The sequence below is a fragment of the Pituophis catenifer genome, unplaced genomic scaffold (genome assembly GCF_029215685.1).
Source record: "Pituophis catenifer annectens isolate HBS135680 unplaced genomic scaffold, rPitCat1.0.hap2 SCAF_7, whole genome shotgun sequence".
Lineage (NCBI taxonomy): Eukaryota > Metazoa > Chordata > Lepidosauria > Squamata > Colubridae > Pituophis > Pituophis catenifer.
Genome location: NW_027256887.1, coordinates 84,056,517 through 84,077,158, shown reverse-complemented (window position 1 = coordinate 84,077,158; position 20,642 = coordinate 84,056,517). Strand labels below are relative to the sequence as shown.

General features: G+C 45.9%; 1 protein-coding gene across 5 annotated transcripts in view; it reads right to left on the bottom strand.

Annotated features, from left to right (window-relative positions):
• ABCC9 (ATP binding cassette subfamily C member 9) overlaps window positions 1-20,642 on the bottom strand; it is a 117,816-nt gene that overhangs the window by 31,973 nt on the left and 65,201 nt on the right. For 3 of the 5 annotated variants that reach the window (XM_070946596.1, XM_070946594.1, XM_070946595.1), the window contains 7 exons: window positions 19,488-19,613; window positions 16,027-16,123; window positions 13,570-13,796; window positions 6,096-6,244; window positions 5,142-5,211; window positions 1,869-2,026; window positions 177-269 (listed from right to left, as the gene is read on the bottom strand). In XM_070946596.1, the coding sequence (XP_070802697.1) occupies window positions 177-269; window positions 1,869-2,026; window positions 5,142-5,211; window positions 6,096-6,244; window positions 13,570-13,796; window positions 16,027-16,123; window positions 19,488-19,613 (920 nt within the window). Of the gene's footprint in view, window positions 1-176; window positions 270-1,868; window positions 2,027-5,141; window positions 5,212-6,095; window positions 6,245-13,569; window positions 13,797-15,523; window positions 15,581-16,026; window positions 16,124-19,487; window positions 19,614-20,642 lie in introns of all 5 variants that reach the window. The other 2 variants (XM_070946592.1, XM_070946593.1) reach the window with 1 other exon arrangement.

Below are 20,642 nucleotides of genomic sequence, written 5' to 3'. Positions count from 1 at the left end.
ACCCCTGCTCTAAATGAACACCACTAGAGCTAAGGATGACTTAAGGCTATCTCACTCAAGATCCCCAAATGGGAGAAGGACAATTTCATAAGGATGTGTCGAAAACAAGGATGCTGTATTTTGCTGAGGGTAGGTGGAAGGAGAAAATGGCTCAAAATGGCTTCTTATTTGCAAACCTGAATGCTCGGATGGTCGTGAGGCCTTCTGCAGTCTCGGAAAAGTGGCAAAGAAGAGGCAACTGAGTGCTGTCATCAAGTTCCTGGAGATCCCTGTTACCAAGAGAAAGGAGGTGAGCCAAGAAGAAGCCATATTTCAGCATCTAGTAAACAAAGACCTTGTTTTCCTTATTTAAATGATTGAATCACTTGCTCTCCCTAAACAAAAATGTGACAGTCTTTTATGGTTGTTATGCATGGACACATTCCTTGGGGAGGCCATTTTCACCTTCCAGGAGCCTCAAGGAAAGCCTCCAGTGCCTGGGGAGGGCAAAAATCTGCCATGGTGCAGGAGGCCAACTAGGCCGCACCCACCATGGCCATGGCCACGCCCACCCAGCAACCGGGCAGAGAACCCCTTGCTAAAATTTTTGAAGCCCACCCCTGCTTGGAAGTTATCCATTGGAAGCCACCTACCAAAAGGAGCTTAAGACAGCAACAGTGAAGGAAGTCCCCCATTTTGTTTCAGAAGTTTCTCTTGTTTTTCTCTTTCTGATACTCATTTATTTTTGTTTTATTTATTTATATCCCGCCTTTATTTTTATTTTTTTTTTAAATAAATAACTCAAGCAGCAAACCTACCTAATACTTTTTCCTTCTCCTATTTTCTCCACAACATCAATCCTGTGACTTGAATTGGGCTGAGAGAAAGCGTCTGGCCCAATGTTGCCAGCTGGCTTTCATGGCTAAGGCAGGACTAGAACTCACAATCTCCTGGTGATTGGCCCACAGTCATCCAGCTGGCTTTCATGGCTAAGGCGGGACTAGAACTCACAATCTCCTGGTGATTGGTCCACAGTCACCCAGCTGGCTTTCATGGCTAAGGCGGGACTAGAACTCACAATCTCCTGGTGATTGGCCCACAGTCATCCAGCTGGCTTTCATGGCTAAGGCGGGACTAGAACTCACAATCTCCTGGTGATTGGTCCACAGTCACCCAGCTGGCTTTCATGGCTAAGGCGGGACTAGAACTCACAATCTCCTGGTGATTGGTCCACAGTCACCCAGCTGGCTTTCATGGCTAAGGCGGGACTAGAATTCACAATCTCCTGGTGATTGGCCCACAGTCACCCAGCTGGCTTTCATGGCTAAGGCGGGACTAGAACTCACAATCTCCTGGTGATTGGCCCACAGTCACCCAGCTGGCTTTCATGGCTAAGGCGGGACTAGAACTCACAATCTCCTGGTGATTGGCCCACAGTCACCCAGCTGGCTTTCATGGCTAAGGCGGGACTAGAACTCACAATCTTCTGGTGATTGGTCCACAGTCATCCAGCCAGCTTTCATGCCTAAAGCAGGACTAGAACTCACAGTCTCCTGGTTTTTAACCTAATGTCTTATCCACTGGATTCTTTTTCTTCCTTGTCTTTTACTCACCTTTTTTTTCTTCCCCTGCTTCCTTGCAAATCAAACAAGGATTGAATGCTGCCATCAAAGGTTTAAATTATTTGGACAAAGCCACTTTTTAAAAAATTAGTCTTGTATGGGATTACAATTCGCCTTGAACATGCAGCTTTATGACTGCACAATGCCCCGTCCTGCCAAAAACACTTCCCCTGCTGGCGATAACAAACCTCAAAATTCTAACGTCATCCATTAATTAAATATTTTCTATCTTTTTTTAAAAGAGGGACAGAGAAGTGAAAAACTTACTTAGATGCAACTCTGAAGTATTTCTGGATGAAATAAAACGCCACTGCAAGAGGCAGGAGAGCAAGTAGGAAGTAGCGGGTGGCATATGAAATCATCCCGACAGCAGATAGACAGAGTAATGTTGAACGCGAGAGGGATTCCACAGTTGGTGGAATGTGCTGCAGCAAACATAAGCAATAAATGCGATATCAGACCACAGCCTCTGTAGGGAAAGTGCAGGCAGAGCTGGGTGGTGGGATTAAACATGTTATCATCTTAGAATCTTTACATCGTCACAAATGATTCAAGTCCAGTCTCTCCTTGAATTCCATTTACTTCACCTGGCGCCAATTTATTGCTGACTGTTAGTTGACTAGATTCTTGTGTATAGGCTTCTGGGCTGCAGTTTAACGTATGGTCCTGATGCTTTGCGCCTGACATTAATCTAACCAAGTAACAGTCGGCACTAAATTGGCTCTAGGAAAAGGTCAGTGGAAACCAAGAGGGGTTCTACTTGGATCATTTGTGGCAACGTAAAGAATCTAAGCCAGGGGTGTCAAACTTGAGTCGTCACAGCGTCGTCACATGATGTATCAGGACTTTTTTCATTTTTGCTAAACCGGGCGTGGACGTAGCCAGCATGTGACGCATCCGGGCCGCCATCCGCGAGTTTGACAGCCCTGCTCTAAGGTGATGAGATGCTTAACTCTGCCTCCCAGCTCTGCCTGGCCTTCTCCTACAGCCACCCAGTTACAGCATTTATTTGAAAGAAGGTTCATCTGAAATTTAAGAAGACCTCCCACAAAAGGAAGAATAGACAGAGGAACGGTTAAAAACTCATTGAAAAAATCTGTGTAATGCTCAACTTCCCTACCACGTAAACTGAATCTTTCTCGCACTATGGATCTATGCAGCTTAAATAAAACTAACCTGCTTCTATAGAAGACAAGATGGGAGATATTTGTGCATCATGTCCTCTAAAACTGCACTCCAAGTAGGTTCTCATTGGCTAGAACTCTTGCCGCATACAAGCTGCCAACTCCTTTTCTTCTCAATTAAAATTGCAGGAGGATGGATAACATATACAGGTGGTCCTTGCTTCCTGGGGGTAATTGGGACCAGGAACTCTGTTGCTAAGCAACCGCACTTGTAAGACTTGGTGTCCCGTGACTGATCCAACTCACGACAGTACCAGTTCCCATTGTTAGGCGAACCCTGTGCGGTTCATGTGTCCTGCAGTCAAGTGATCGCCATTTTTATTTCCTGCCAGCTTCCCCATTGACTTTGCTGGCTTCCAGCCAGCAGTAAAAGTCACCAATCATGATCACGTGTCATAACTGCAGGATACCGCAGGGACCACAACTATGAGGACCTGTGTTAAGTTCCCTTTGTAACTGTGAGCAGTTGATGAATGAATGGTTGTTAAGTGAGGGTGTTTTGGCCTGTCGGCCACCGGCCCTTCCAGCAGCCGAATCAGAGGAGGAGCAGGTGTGGGAGTCAGGATCAGCATCAAGGCAACCTGAGAGCTCTGAGGGGGAAGAGGGAATGGAACTCTCAGAGAGAGAGAGACAGAGGTGGAGCATGGGCCGTCCATCAGCCCTCAGATGGAAAGTCAACAGCTCCCAGGTCTGAAGGTAGCTGATGAGGAAGAGGAGGAACAGCTGGGTCCAGTGCCTGACGCGTGGATGCACAAAAGGCAGAGGAGAGGAGAGCAGTGGAAATCTGTGGGCTGATCCTTGGGATGGAAGAGCCACCACTGCTAGTGAAGCCCCACCCTAGCTTTGGGGATAAAAGGCAGGGGGCGGAGATGAATAGATGTGGCAGACAACTATTCACCTCCCTGCCAGACAGACTTGTTAGCCTGCGTTGAGAGAGAAACTTTTTGCCAGGGCTGCTGGCGCTCCTAATAAAGGAATCGTTGAGTGAATTCAGAGGTTTTGTCATGTTTGGGGAGCTGGGTCAGAACAGAGGGCTACCTGTTTTGCAGTATGATCAGCATTGCAGTATGATCAGCATTGCATTATGATCAGCATTGTATACCAAGATTGGTATTGTTGTGGCTCAGTTGCCTGAGCCTGGGCTATCGACAGATGCAGACTCGGAGAGTGAGGGAGAGGAGTTGGCAAGGCCTCCCTCTCCAGGACCCTCCTCTCTGGCAATGCCTCCGGAGGACACCGAAGGCCAAAAGATAGGCTCAGAACCAAGCACGTCCCTGCAGCCACAGGTGGACAGCGATGAAGTAGATAAGTGCTGGCTGGACCCTCGGCAGAGGCGCAGGGAGAAGCATGCGCAGCAGAGGTTAAGGCGTGCCAGAGATTAGCTGAGTCACTGGACCACACCCCACAGGGTATAAATGTGGGTGTGGTGGCCAGTTCAGTTTGTGATGAGCAAAAACTAGAAATAATCCATGATCTCTGCGTTACTGGACTTCTACCTGCCTTGTCGGACTGCATTTGGACTAATCCTTGTATTATTGAAACTCTGCCTGCTTTATCGGAATGCTTGCAGTCTAATCTTTGTTTTGTGTGAGTAAAGTCTGAATTGGCAGCTAGCCACTGGGCTGCTGCCAGCTTTATCTTCAAAGATTTTGTCGTGTGGCTTATTAACTCCGGGCCGTCCATGGGGGGTGCGTGTGTGTGACGGGGACAGAACAGGTATACAATTTCAACCAGACATGAAACCTGTAAAATGGTTACTAATCCCATTTCACATATGGAAAACCTGTCTAGACCAGAGTTCCCCAACCTTTTCGGCTTTGTGACTGGGGGCGTGGGGAAAGAGGGGATGGTTCCACAGAGGGGGGAAAACGTGTGTGCCCAGCTCCATTTGAGTGAGCATCCACCACTTCCATAGGCCAGTTCGGAAAGGCCACTGGGTTGCTGCCAGCTTTATCTTCAAAGATTTTGTCATGTGGCTTATTAACTCCGGGCCGTCCATGGGGGGTGCGTGTGTGTGACGGGGACAGAACAGGTATACAATTTCAACCAGACATGAAACCTGTAAAATGGTTACTAATCCCATTTCACATATGGAAAACCTGTCTAGACCAGAGTTCCCCAACCTTTTCGGCTTTGTGACTGGGGGCGTGGGGAAAGAGGGGATGGTTCCACAGAGGGGGGAAAACGTGTGTGCCCAGCTCCATTTGAGTGAGCATCCACCACTTCCATGGGCCAGTTTGGAAAGGCCCAAGTTCTGGTAGTGGGCTACAGCTCGGAGGATATGGACCCCCTGATCTAGACATATATAAAATATCCATTTTCCAACTCATAGCATGCAACAAATCAAGGTGCTCACCTGATCAATAATGTTTGTATCAGCAGAAAAACGGTTCAGAATTAGCCCCAAAGGTGTCATATCGAAGAATCTGTAAAGGGGGCAGGAATAGTAAAAGGTTATCCGGTATAGAAAGAATGTTCCCAGTTATTTTATTTTATCCATAATAAATAAATTTTGTTTCATTTCCCTATCTTGCACTAAATTACGTGAGTTGCCATCTTTCCAAAATTGAACAATAAAACCAATCTTCCCCTTTGATGACATCATCTAGGCAAAAATTTCCTTTCCCTCTCTGAAGTGAAGGGGACATGGACAATGCAACACAACAAGGCCTTTTCTGGGGTGGCCCCCACATTTTGGGACATTTGATTTGCAACTGTTTACAAAGTTCCGTCCTTCGGGACATTGAGAAGACTACCAAAGTTGGTTTTATTCACCTTTCAGATGGTGTTGTTTTCCTAAAACCATAAGTAAACTATGGTTACAACTGGAGTAGCATAAATGGGAAACCGACAAAGCAACATGGCAGCCTCAGACAGGAGCACATTCCAGGCATATCTTTCTCAAGGCTGTCTCCCAGGGTTACCGACAGCGGCTGGAGGGGAGTGATCTCTACAACCTGCGAAATTGCTCCATTGGCAAATATGATTGATGACACACCCTGGGGGGAGTGGGGGGAAACTGGGTCATGATTAGGGCCATAAATTACATGGAGTCAGAGTTGGCTACACCTGGAACGTGCAGACATGGAGCTCCTAATAAATAACTGGATTTCTTTTGAAGCTTGGCTCGAGGCTCATGATTTAATTAGGGCATCCATTGGAACCCTGACATCTATCCCTTAAAGACCCAGCCCCTGGCCACTAGAGACTACCTCTTTGCTCCTGAGTTCTCCGACTCAAGTTCTGGACACTCAGAAGATCTATTAAGTGGCTCGTTCTATCTACCAAAAGGAACATGATGTTTCTGTACCTGATGGGTCCGAGGATGATCTTGTTGAGCAGATCGTGGTAAAGGTTCTTAGCAGCAGTGAGGCCCATCCATTCAACGGTCAAAGACGTGACAAGGCAAAGTACAATGCCTGCCCCACTGAGAATGCTGAACACTGCAACGTGGCACGTCTGTTCCAAAACAAGGGTACAATTCAAATAAACCCTGGGGAAAGATTACTATTTCTTTTCATTGTTTTGAAACATCCCATAAACATACAGTAGTGGCCAAAATTGTGGAAAGTGTATTTTTGAGGTTTGATGGCTAATAACACCACTTTTCAATAAAGGTTTGATGTAATAACACCACAGTTTCAAGATAATCCTATTCCACTGCTGGAATGGCCTGGGAATATCCCAGATCTTAAACCAGTTGAAAATCTATGGAGCAGACAGGTGGTGGGCTTCAAAAATTTTTACAACCGGTTCTGTGGGCATGGCTTGGTGGGCGTGGCATGGCTTGATGGGCATGTCTTGGTAGGTGTGGCAGGAGAAGGATGCTGTAAAATCTCCATTCCCTCCCAAATCCAGGGGAAGGTTACTGCAAAATCCCCATTTCCTCCCGATCAGCTGGGACTCAGGAGGCAGAGAATAGATGGGGGCGAGGCCAGTCAGAATTTTTACTACCGGTTCTCCGAACTACTCAAAATTTCCACTACTGGTTCTCCAGAACTGGTCAGAACCTGCTAAAACCCAGCTCTGGAGCAGACTAAAGAAACTTGGTAGTCAGAAGGGACCCAGTTAATCGAAGCAATCATTCAATCTTGGTTTCACATTATAACAGCTGCAGAACTAAAAGACTTGGTTCACTCCATGGGAAGAGGTTGCAAGGCCAGAATTCATGCTAAAGGTTACCCAACTAAGTATTAACTGACGTGGTGATAATTTTTGCATATCTCGTTTTTTCTATGGTGATCATTTTTGTATATCTCATTTTTTTTCTACGTGTTTCACTTTTCTTCTTCATCCTGTAACTGCTATTCTAATAGCAAATCCTTCATAAAAGTTATTGCATTACATTCTTGATTAAATTATCTTTCTATTAAATCAAAATACCCCATCAGAGGAGGCAATTATAAAGAAGATTTTAGAATGTGCGGAAGCAGATAAATTGACTAAAAAACTAAAAGACAGAGACCAAACACAAACATGTTTATCTTGGGAAAAAATTTATATGTGGTTAGAGAAGAGGAAATTATAACCCAAACTAGATGAGGAATTGTATCTATTGAGAAACTTATACTAGACAAGTAAAGTGAGGTCGGATAGACCTAATTGATGTGTAAAGCTACACAAGTTGTTCTGTCTTCTCCGGAATGTAATATAGATATACAGTACCGAATATTAGGTTATTAAGGTACTACATATAGGTATGCTTGTTTTTTTGTTGTTGTTGTGTTGTCTTGTTTGTTATTTATATGATGTGTTGTCTTTTTTTTAATGGAAAATGTAAATAAAGATTATTTTTTTAAAAAAAAAATATCTTTCTATTGATATATAATTTTATGGTACTTATCCCACAAAAAAGTGGGGTTATTAGCTAGTTTTAGAAAATACACTTTTCCCAAAAGGTTACCACAGCTTTGGCCACTACTGTATAGCCAGATTATCTGGTGAATAACTTTTGTACCGCATACACTTAATGACCCAAGTTAATTGGGTTTTATAGTTCTTTAAAAGAAAAACGAAAGTTTCCATTTTTACATCGAGTGTAAAATGGAATCGTGACATACAACTAAACTATAAGGACCAAGGCTCATAGAATTATACTACTGTAATGGGTAATTAGGAACATCGATTCAAACCAGGGGTGGGTTCTAATTTTTTTTACTACCGGTTCTGTGGGCGTGGCTTATTTTGTGGGCGTGGCTTGATGGTCATGTGACAATTTTTTAGGATTTAGCAGAGGTACTGGTCTACCAGGCTTTTAACTGCTTGCAGAGCTGTACCAGTCTACCCATTTGTTTTTGGAGACACCGGTCTACCCATTTGTTTTTCGAGCGCGCTGGTCTACCACCACACTGCCTTTTAACACTGATCAGCTGTAGGGCGGCCCTTTGAAGCCCCTTGGCAAGGGTTTAAACAGTTTTTTTCCTTCTAGCTGATCAGCTGGGACTCAGGAGGCAGCGAATAGATTGGGGGTGAGGCCAAATAAAAGTTAAGAATAACATGGGGGCCGGCAGGAGGGCCCAGCTCCAGAACAAAGAGAACTGGTTCGGTGACGTCATATCGTCACCACTACCGGCTCGACCGAACCGGGCCGAACCGGGAGGAACCCACCACTGATTCAAACCCCTGGTGTGATGGAATGTGCACTTGTAGTAGTAGAGGAGGGGGGAGATTTGATCAACTCAGAACTTTCCTAGAAAGAGATGTGGCTCATGAGACTGCAGAGAAGGAGGGAAGTGCTTCTGTAGGAGAAAGAGGTGGCAGAATCTGGAGGAGGAGTTAAAAGAGGGATCAGTCTAGAATCCCTACGTAGTCATAAGTGGACTAGGTCCAACCCCCTTGAACTCCATGGCTCCTCATCTAACTTCAAGCAGGTGCTGTCCTTAGTTGAGAAGATTCTTGTACAGAGGATTTTTAGCAATAAATCAGTTGAATTGGACCTTCACATGCGGATCTGATCTTTTACCCCTGATCGTTTCCGGGTAATTATATCTTGGCTTAGCATCTCTCAGGATATAGCTAGTAAAGTTATAGTGTCAGTTTGGCAGGATTCTGTCCATTAGGTGTAAGTAAATAAAGGCTTGAACTTGATTGGATTTTACTGTCTCATCACTGGGTTTGGGCCTGCCCGACCCCTGATTTATGAAGAAATCAGAATTTAAAAATCCCATATGAATGAATGAATGAGTGAGTGAGTGAGTGAGTGAGTGAATGAATGAATCTGAAGTGTATTTGCTGTGATCTGAGAAACCCCGAATGAATCCAATATCTCAGGGGCTGCCACAAAGAAGAGGGAGTCAAGCTTTTCTCCAAAGAACTTGAACTCAGAACAAGCAGTAATGGGTGGAAACTAATCAAGGAGAGAAGCAATCTAGAACTAAGGAGAAACTTCCTGACAGTGAGAATAATTAATCAGTGGAATGAATTTTTTTCTTTTTAACAAGCTTCTCCTCTGGTAATGTACTGCAAACTAGGGCATACAAAACCTTTGCTGGACCAATTCTCAAATACAGCTCATTTGCCTGGAACCCACACTGTATATCAGACATTAATACAATTGAGCGAGTCCAGAGATATTTCACGAGAAGAGTCCTCCACTCTCTGCTCACAACAGAATACCTTATGCCACCAGGCTTGAAATTTTGGGATTAGACAATTTAGAACTACACCACCTTCGGTCTGACCTAAGCATAGTACACAAAATTATCTGCTACATGTCAATGACTACTTCAGTTTCAATCGCAATAATACACAAGCACACAATAGATACAAATTTAAGGTAAACCGCTCCAAACTTGATTGCAGAAAATATGACTTCAGCAACAGACTGGTCAATGCCTGGAATGCACTACTTGACTCTGTGGTTACTTCCCCAAACGGCCATAACTTTAACCTTAGACCAGGGGTCAGCAACCCACGGCTCTGGAGCTGCATGTGGCTCTTTCATCCCTTTGCTGCGGCTCCCTGTTACCGGTCAGCTCCACAAATGATAGGGCTTTCAGTTAGGACAGGTAGAGGAAAAAGGATGCCTCGCTAGGAGGAGACTCTATGGTGGGGGAACTGGATTTCCAGTTGGCAGAGGAAAAAGGACGCCACACTAGGAGGAGACTTTATGGTGGGGGAACCGGACTTCCGGTCGGATCCAGAACTGAATGGGAGGCTTCTGGTTAGGAGTGTTTAAGGTTGCCGACCCCTGCCTTAGACTGTCTACTGTTGACCTCACCCCATTCCTAAGAGGTCTGTAGGGGGGCGTGCATAAGCACCCCAACATGCCTACCATCCCTGTCCTACTGTCCCCCACTTATTTGTACCCATTCCCTGTGTTTATACTTATATCTGTTCTCTTATATGTTTGACAAAATAATAAAATAAAATAAATAAAGTTGCCAAGATTCAGAAACACTGTATTAAGTATTTATTTATTATTCATTGGTTCGATTTATATGCCGCCCTTCTCCGGAGACTCAGGGCGGCTTACAATGCGTTAAGGAATAGCCTTCATACTTTTGTATATACCTGCTTAGTAGGGCTTTGCCCCCCCCCCACAAACGGTGTTCTTTTTTATACAAAGTCAGCTTATTGCCCCCACAAACCGGATCCTCATTTTACCTACCTCGGAAGGATGGAAGGCTGAGTCAACCTTGAGCCTGGTGAGATTCGAACTTGCAGTAATTGCAGGCAGCTGGTGCTACTTAACAGCACTGTAGTCTGCTGCGCCACCAAGGCTCTTAAAAGTAGTAGAACTGGGGAAGGGATTCCCCTCTTCTATCCTTCATTAAATGCTTTGGCAGCCAAACCAACGAGCTGTGGAGTTTTCTGGCTTGCAAATGCAAACAACTTTGGGATTTTATTTAAGCAGAGCACGGCAGAACATTATTTGCAGAAGTCCAACCACTTTGCAACAAAAAAACAAAACAAAACAAAAAAAAAACCACCCCAAAGCTGTCCTTAGTTCGAATCCCAGGCCTTGAACTCTCTTTTCAAACCGGGCTAAACAAGATGCTCCAAAGGGGATTTGAAATTCCTGCGATTGGTGAATGAGATCATATACAGGATCCTGAGTTCACTTCTCAGAACTCTCTGACTAAACTGTGAGAAGTTTCCAGAAGCGGACAGAAAAAGATTCCTTGAATCTATACAGAATGTCCCTGTCACGTTTTCTTGACCGCTTTTAGGGGATAAATTTATTTATTTATTTGATTTCTACAGCCGTCCATCTCTGCCCAAACGATTCTGGGCAGCTCACAATTAATATGAGGACGCGGGGAGCTATTTAACACCGAGCGCTTCTTACAGCTTTTTTTTGGCCACCTGAAGGATTATCCGGAGGTATTTATAACCGAGGAATCGTTTCTAATTTAAAACTGAGGAAAGTTTATTCAATACAACTTTCTGCGTTGCTGATGCAGCCGAGACAGGTTTTGGCTGCGGTCCGCAGAGTTCTAATTCTAAAGATTGCAATTTGTTATGAAACTGACATGGACAGAGGAACGAGACTAAATACATGAAAAGGTGACGTTAAGTTTTCAGTAAATGTTAAATTTGGTAACATCTACTCGAAGTCACTTCTCGTAACTCCATGGATGTTCCATGTCGTTTCCTTGGCAACAGATGAAAGTGACTGATTGATTTATATCCCTCCTTTGTTATGATTATTTTTTTTCAAATAACTCAGGAAGGCAGAGATATCCAACACACTTTCCTCCTTCTTTTTTTCCCCTCACAGCAAAAACCCTGTAAGGTGGGTTGGGCTGAGAGAGAGAGAGGGGGGGGGAGGGAGGGAGAGAGGGAGAGAGAGAAAGAGAGAGAGGGGGGGAGGGAGGGAGGGAGAGGGAAGGGGAGGGAGGGAGGGTGATGGAGGGAGGGAGAGAGAGAGGGAGAGAGAGAGGGAGGGAGGGGGAAGGAGGGAGAGAGAGAAAGAGAGAGAGGGAGGGGGGGAGGGAGGGAGAGAGAGAGGGAGAGAGAGAGGGAGGGAGGGGGAAGGAGGGAGAGAGAGAAAGAGAGAGAGGGAGGGGGGAGGGAGGGAGAGAGAGGGAAAGAGAGGGAAGGGGATGGAAGGAGGGAGAGACAGAGAGGGAGGGAGGGAGGAGGGAGAGGGAGGGAGGGAGAGAGAGAAGGAGGGAGGGACGGAGGGACGGAGGGGAGGGAGGGAGAGAGAGAGAGAGAGAGAGAGAGAGAGAGAGAGAGAGAGAGAGAGAGAGAGAGAGAGAGAGAGAGAGAGAGACCAGCCCAAATGGCTATTGATTTCTTCTAGGATATTCTGACTTCCAGTTTACAGCGTTGATCTCCTGGTGGCCTCCCATCCCACAACTAATCAGCTTTGACATGGCCTTATAGCCAGGATGAGATCAGGAAGGTCCTGAGCTTTAAGAAGAAAGTTTGGCAGATGTTTTATTGTAACTTTTATTAAGGAGATCGCTAATGCCGCAATTTATTTTGCTATTATTCCTACTGTTGATTTATCTTGCCTGTCGTGTATTTTCTTCATTGGCTTTTGCCTTGTTTTATAAGCCCTCGACTTATATCCGTTTGTTTAGTGGCCATTCTAAGTTACAACGGCACTGAAAAAAGGGACTTACGACCAGTGCTCACACTTGTGACGATCACACCATCCCTATTGTCACACGATCAAACTTAGTTCTTGGCAACCCACGTGGATTCATGACAGTTGCAGCATTTCACAGACGTGTGATCACAATTTGCAATCTTTCCAGCCGGCTTTCAGCAAGCAAAGTCAGTGGGGGAAGCTGGATTCACTTAAGGACCATGTGATTCACTTAACAACTGCAGTGATTCGCTAACCCACCACGGCACCAGCACTGATGATGTTACCCAGTTTGGGTCACGAAACGTCTACAAAAGAGCAACCAAGCTCAGAGAGCTCCAAGGACCCTTCAAAAACAGCCATACAATTGGGCACAACTCACAACAGCCACCTTGCTTAGCGACACAAATTCTGATCCCAATTGTGGTCATAAGTCAAGGACTACCCATAAGCTTCCCCCTACACCAGTGATGGCTAACCTTTTTGCCATTGCGGGCCAAAAGTGGGGGGAGTGCGGGGGGTGGGTCACTCGTGCCCGTGCCCACACCCATAATTCTATGCCCCCCACCCCCCACGCATGTGCATGTGACCCCCACCACACTCCCCCCACTTTTGGCATGTGATGGCAAGGTAGGCCCGTTTTTTCACTCTCCCCAGGCTCCAGGGCCTTTCTAGGAGGCTCAGGAGGGCGGAAAACGGCCTCCCCTCCCCCAGAGGCCCTCTGGAGCCCAGAAACGGCCCGTTTGCCAACTTCCGGTCCCACTGGAAGGCCTGTTTTTTACTCTCCCCAGACTCCAGAGCCTTTCTAGGAGGCTCACATTACCCCCACCACCACCAAGCCACGCCCACAGAACCAGTAGTAACAGATTTTACATTTCACCCCTGCCGCGCTCCTGGTGTTGGGATGCCCAGCCTCCCAGCAGCCAGCTGGTCTTCGGGTCTCTGCTGTGCATGCGTGCATGTCCACGTATGCATATGTCCGTGCATGCGTGTGTGCATGCACTTTTCAGTTTGGGAATGCACATGCAGTTTGAGCACCCGTTGTCTAAAAGGTTCGCCATCACTGCTTTAGCCCAGGGGTCTCCAACCTTGGCAACTTTATAATTTGTGGACTTCAACTCCCAGAATTCCTCAGCCAGCAGATGCGCATGCACTGGCTGAGGAATTCTGGGAGTTGAAGTCCACAAGTCATAAAGTTGCCAAGGTTGGAGACCCCTGCTCTAGCCATGAAACATTCACCTACCTTTTCGGAGCAAAGCGTTTGGGTCTGATTCGTAGATGTCCACTGAGCCAGCCAAAAGTCAATCGCAACGATGACTGAGTGTTTCATGAGTTTGGAGAAGATCATCAAGGAGAGCAGAAGAAAGCCACCGGAGGTGAGATAGAGCCAACAAGTCTTCCAGGGCATCTTTGTCCTGAGCGGCATTGCCGCGGACATGTTGTCATCTTCTTCCTCTTCCTCCTCTTCCTCTGAAAAGTTACAGAGGTCACTGAGTCAGTTAACCTGGATAATTTAGTATCTCCCACTAGAGAAACATAGGGAGATTCTAGGAAGTGACGGAGATTCAAATAGGGCCTCGTGGCCCACAATTGCAACTGCACCACCAGGTTCTAGTAACAAAGCACCTATCTTAACAAAATGAAATTCAATGTAGAGAAAAGTAAAGTCTTACACTTAGGCAAGAAAAACCAAAAGGACACCTATAGACTGGGTGAAACCAGGCTTAATAGCGGTAACTGTGAGAGGGATTTTGGAGTCTTAGTATTCTGCCCCAGCTACGGACCCCAAAGAACGCAGCACACACAAAGTCTGTACAAACCTTAGTTTACTAAAATAAAATCAGTGGTTTTTTTTTTTTCAAACAAAGGCTGTTAATTAACTTTCTTAACCGCCTGCAAGAATCCAAAGAATAAATAATCTTAATCTTACTAGGATTGGCAGAAAGCCCAGAAGCAATTTGCAGAGAACTAAGATCAAGGCATGAAGGAGAGTGAATGAAGTTGTTCCCTGCAAATTGCTTCAGTTGTCATCCATCCTTAAATAGGCTAAGGGAGTGGCCAATTAGCCCCAAGCCTTACTCTCAAGGAGACCTCCTCCTGAGGAGCCACTCCTGCCTTTTGGCAGCTCTGCGTGCCCGTGCATCGAGAAGAGGCTCCTCCTCTTCGTCCTCTTTACTTAAGGGAGCTTCTGGAGGTTCTGAAGGCCCTGGCTGAATCCCCGCCTCTGGCACCACATCTTCTCCAGCCTCCTCACTGTCCGACTCGAGTGCCAGCTGCACAGGCTGCTGGCGCAGCACCACACCAGCCTCCTCGCTGTCCGAATCAGCCACTAGCCGCACAGGCCGCTTACGGGCCACAACACTTAGTGGACAAGCAGCTAAATATGAACCAGCAGAGTGTGGTGGCAGCCAAAAAAGCCAGTGCAATCCTAAACTGCATTAACAGAGGGATTCAATCAAGATCAAGTGAGGTGCTAAGCAGGGGTGGGTTCTATTTACCTTTACTACCGGTTCGCAACAGGAGCGTGTGCTTGTTAGTAACGAAGTTACTAACAAAGCAACAAAGTGGTTTCCCCATTGATTTTGCTTGTCAGAAGGTTATAAAAGGGAATCTCATGACACCCACCCACCCGGGACGCTGCAACTGTCATAAGTATGAATCCATTGCCAAGAGCCTGAATTTTGATCAGCTGACCATGGGGGTGCTTCAACGGTTGTAAGTGTGAAACACAGTTATAAATCACTTTTTTCAATGCTGTTGTAACTTCAAACAGTCACTGAATGAACTGTTATAAGTGGAGGACTACCTGTATCTTCTTGGCAACAGAATGAAGGTTGTTTCTCACTGGTTTTTTTTGTCTTTTGGGGCCCCTAGGTAGCCTATAGTGGTCTTTCATTCAAGTACCAATCAGTTCTAATCCTTTTAGCTTTTGAGCCACAATTAGATCAGCAAAATCCTAAGCCTTAAGAACAGAGGGACCTACATTCCACTTTTCTGTCGCCACTTATCGTCAAATTTTAGCCTTTTAACTGTTGAAGAAATACAACTTACCGTACTAGAAAGTCATTCGTAGCAGTGGTGGGTTCCTCCCGATTCTGCCCGGTTCTGCCGAGCCGGTAGCGGTGACGATATGACGTCACTGAACCGGTTCTCTTTGTTCGGGAGCTGGGCCCTCCCCCCCTCCCCGTTATTCTTACCTTTTATTTGGCCCTGCCCCCAATCTATTCGCTGTCTCCCGAGTCCCAGCTGATCGGCTGGAAGGAAAAAAACTGTTTAAACTCTTGCCACGGGGCTTCAAAGGGCCGCCCTACAGCTGATCAGTGATAAAAGGCAGTGTGGTGGTAGACCAGTACGCTCGAAAAACAAATGGGTAGACTGGTGCCTCCAAAAACAAAGAGTAGACCGGGATGCTTCAAGAACAAATGGGTAGACCGGTACAGCTCTGCAAGCAGTTAAAAGCCTGGTAGACCAGTACCTCTGCTAAATCCTAAAGAATTGTCACATGACCATCAAACCACACCCACAAAATAAGCCACGCCCACAGAACCGGTAGTAAAAAAAATTAGAACACACCCCTGATTCATAGCAAGTGTGTATGAGACCTAGAAGGCTGAATACCATCACCCAATGTTTATGGCTTAAGTGTATATTTGTACATAAATATCTTTTTTTTAACAAATCAAAATAACGCCAGCATTACCTTCATCCTCATCCTCCAGTTGCGTTTTTGATTCTCTCGGGTACATAGCTCTTCGGAGAGTTTTCCTTTCTAGAGTAGTTTGATCAGCTTCCATATTCTGCATAGAGGCATTAAAAATTTAGTAGAAAGACTTTTAGAATTCACAGTCTCCCAATTTCTAACCTACTAGGCCAGGGGTCAGCAATCTGCGGCTCTGGAGCCGCATGCAGCTCTTTGGGCCATCTGCTGTGGCTCCCTGTCAGCTGATCCCACCACTGGTTGGCCCCGCCCCTCGCCCTCCCGCTCCTCGCCTGGCCTGAGAAGGTAAGGGCAACGGTGGGGGATGGAGAAGCGGCCAGGGAAGAGACAGAGAGATACAGAGGGAGAGGGAGAGAGGGGGGGGAGAGGGAGGGGGGAGAGAGAGATGTCAAAAGGATTTGGTGGTTCCCGGTGTTTTTTAACAACTGGTTCTCTGCCCTAATGACCGGCTGGGTAGGCGTGGCTAGAGGGGGTCATGTGACTGGTAGAAGTGAGTGACATCGAGTTGGCCACGCCCACCCAGGTTTTGTGGCTCCCGGTGTTTTCTTTTCTGTGGGAAACGGGTCTAAATGGCTCTTTAAGGTTGCAGACCCCATATTAGGCTAAACTGGCTATATGACAAATACATCTGTAGCACCATTTCAACGTGAGGCGTGGGTTGGTTTATTATCCCTAAAGAATCCTCTGTCATCCTCTCAAATCTTCTCAAAATCGATGGGGAGATCCAACCCAGTGGTTTAAATCTGAACCGGTTTACTACCAGTTCGCTGGCTGCTCATGCGCAGTGCGCAGCACGCACCAAATGCGAGGTGCACACTCACAGTTCACACCAAAAGGAGGCATGCGGTAAGTAGAACAGCGTGGGAGGGGGGTGATTTATTTATTTATCTATTTATTTATTCATTAAATTTATATACTGCCCTACTCCCGAAGGACTCAGGGCGGTGAACAGCCAAAAGATAAAATACACATAGTACAAACGTTAAAAAACCATTTAAAAAATACATTAAATACTTTGGCCCAAACCAAATTTAAAACACCCCAATTTAAAACAAATTTAAAAGCAATTAAAAGGGAGGTTAGGCCAAACTAGCCTGCTGGAATAAGAATGTTTTGAGGGCACGGCGGAAAATGCGCAAATCCGGGATCCTCCATATCTCCGGGGGGAGCTTGTTCCAGATGGCAGGTGCCCCCACCGAGAAGGCTCTCCCCCTGGGGGCTGCCGGTCGACATTGTTTGACTGACGGCACCCTGAGAAGACCCTCTCTATGGGAGCGTACTGGTTGGTGAGAGGCTACTGGTGGCAGAAGGCGGTCTCGTAGGTACCGATCAGCTGTGGCGCACAATCTTTTTTTTTTTTTTACTTTTAAAAGCATTGCTTTTAAAAGTTTTTTTTAAAAAAGCCTCTGACGGTCACGCTGCTCAGCTCTGATCGTCAGAGGCTCTTTTTTTTTTTTATCTTTTAAAAGCATTTTTTCTACAACCTCTTCGGCCAAAGAGGTTGTAGAAAAAATGCTTTTAAAAGTAAAAAGAAAAGCCTCTGATGATCGCGCGGCTCAGCTGGGGATGGGCAGGGATTTTTGCTACCAGTTCTCCAAACCACCCAGCGCCATCGCTACCGGATCAGGCAAACCGGTCCAAACCAGGAGCATTTCACCCCTGATCCAACCCCTATTTTGTTTCTACTCCAGACTTTACAACCCTACTGTGGGAGGTCTCCCTCTTCCTCTTTAATACCACTTTATAATGCCTTGCTACGTCCACACTTGGAATACTACATCCAATTTTGGTCGCCAAAATGTAAAAATGACATTGAGATTCTAGAAAGAGTGCAGAGAAGAGCAACAAAGATGATTAAGGGCCTGGAGGCTAAAACATAGGACGAACGATTGCTGGAATTGGGTATGTCTAGTTTAATGAAAAGAAGGACTAGGGGAGACATGATAGCAGTGTTCCAATATTTGAGGGGAGACGGAGTCAAGCTATTCTCCAAAGCACTTGAACTCAGAACAAGAAGCAATGGATGGAAACTAATCAAGGAGAGAAGCAACCTGGACTTAAGGAAAAACTTCCTGACAGTGAGGACAATTAACCAGTGGAACAACTTGCCATGAGAAGTTGTGGGTGCTTCATCACTGAAGGTTTTCCAGGAGAGACTGGACAGTCACTTGTCTGAAATGGTATAGGCAGTGTTGGTTATGCGGGAGCAACACATGCACGCTCTGGGAAGATGATCTTCTGGTTTTCGGTGCATGCATGTGCACTGGCCACATAGTCTTCCGGTTTCTGGCGTGCATGTGTGCACAAACATCAGCTGGCGTTAGTTATCACCTTTAAAGCGCTCCATGGCTTAGGACCTGGGTACCTACGAGACCGTCTTTTGCCACCAATAGCCTCCCACCAACCAGTTCGTTCTCACAGGGAGGGACTACTCAGGGTACCGTCAGTCAAATTATGCCGACTGGCGACTCCCAGGGGGAGGGCCTTCTCTGTGGGGGCGCCAACCCTTTGGAATGAACTGCCCCCGGAGATACAGAATATCCCTGATCTCCGTGCTTTCCGCCGTGCCCTCAAGACCCTGATGTTCCTACAGGCGGGGCTAAACATATGAACATGTGAATGATTTTTTAAAAATGTTATCTAATTCTGGGTTTTATTTAATTGACCAAACTAAGTAATAATTTTAATTAGCAATTTTATGATGTTTGTGTATCTATATTTTTCTTGACTGTACACCGCCTTGAGTCCTACGGGAGAAAGGCGGTATAGAAATTAAATAAATAAATAAATAAATAAATAAATAAATAAATAAATAAATAAATAAATAAATAAATAAGTTGTTCCACTAGTTAATTGTCCTCACTGTCAGGAAATTTTTCCTTAAGTCCAGGTTGCTTCTCTCCTTGATTAGTTTCCACCCGTTGCTTCTTGCAGCTACTCTTCCTGTTTCCAGGATTCCCACGTGCATGAACCTGTAAGAGCGACGGGTGATGGCTGGTGTGCCCGGAGAGATGGCTCTGCGTGCCACTTCCAGCACATGTGCTATGGGTTCGCCATCACAGGTATAGGGTCTCCTGCTTGAGCAGGGGACTGGATTAGAAGACCCCCAAGGTCCTTCCAGCTCTATACTGATTGAGATTGAGTAAAAAGTCTGAAGAAGATGATGTCCAGCCAAGGGAGCAAAGAGATTGTATATATTCTGACAACATAGTGGACAGCTCTTCTATTATACCGGCAATTTACAACTTTAGTGCTCGCATGCATTTCAGCTGACAATGGTGGACTTGAATTTGCTTCTTGGTGTGTGAACACCGCAACCTTCACAGGTCGTCGGAGATTAAAAACGAGATACTTCCAATGAATAAGATTTGGGTAGAAATGTCACCGAATGTCACCATGTATGGATCAAACCAGGCCTTCATTTTCCCGCCCTTCATATTTACCTTTTCCAATTCCTGGTCTTGACGATTCATGAGAGTTTTCCAGTGGTCGTACAGCTCCACGTCTTTAATCTGGATGTCCTTCAGGGTCCCTTCTCGAAGAACAGTGCCGTCTTTCATGGCAATGATCTAAGAATTAAAAAGGAATCAGCTGTTCCAACTAGTGAACCCCCAAAAAAGGAAACACTCTCAGGAACTTTGAATTCCCAAAAGTAAAACTTTAGTGGATACATCATTTTGGTACTGAAGAATCAAAACCAGCTCTGGTTCTCCCACGCAAAAGCTTACTGAGTTAAACAATACTTTCCCTTTCTCCCCACCCCTGGGTGACCACATTGTCCAATTATGAGACAACCTTTTGTTATGGGAACCGTCCGTCTCTTTCTCAAGCACCTGCAGTGGTGACCTTGATGGTTGCCAGGCTTTCACAGCCCACACACACATTCTCAGCATTCTTTCCCCCCCCTTCCCTCCCCCCCAGTTCATTGGCAAGTTGAAAAGAGTTAGGTTTGAAAGAAGCAAAGTGTTTCCATCTTGACACAGGGTTGATTTCCTTTAGGTTTGACCGATTGGATCTCCTTGCAGGAAGCTGATAGAAGAGAACGTTTGCAGCCGAGTTACAAATGTTCTCTTCTATCAATGGGTGTCAAACACTTCAGAAAGAAATCATGAAAGCTATTTCATAAATATTGGCCTAATTAGGCTGTTGGCAATCTATCTGTGGGTCAGATTATAAAAACTCTAGTGCAGAGGTGTCAAACTCAATTTCATTGAGGGCCGCATCAGGATTGAGTTTGATCTTGGGGGGGGGCAGCGTGGAGAGGGCCAGCTCGTCACTTGTTCGGGGCGCCTATGGTAGTCCAAGCGCTCTGCCAGTGAAAATGGGCTCCGAGCTCTGTTTTCTGCTGCGACAGCCTCCTGCAACCAGGGATGGTATTCACTTACCTTCGCTACTGGTTCGCAAATGTGAGTGTGCATGTATGCGCAGGGCCTCTGTGCATGCGCAGGGGCCTTCCACACATGTGCAGATAATAAAAAACGGGATGTGATTATGTCCGGTCGAGTGAACGGAGCCTCCCGCCGCTACCAGTTCATCCAAATCAGATAGAACCGGCTGAATATCATCACTGCCTGCAACCCTCTGCCAGTGAAAATGGA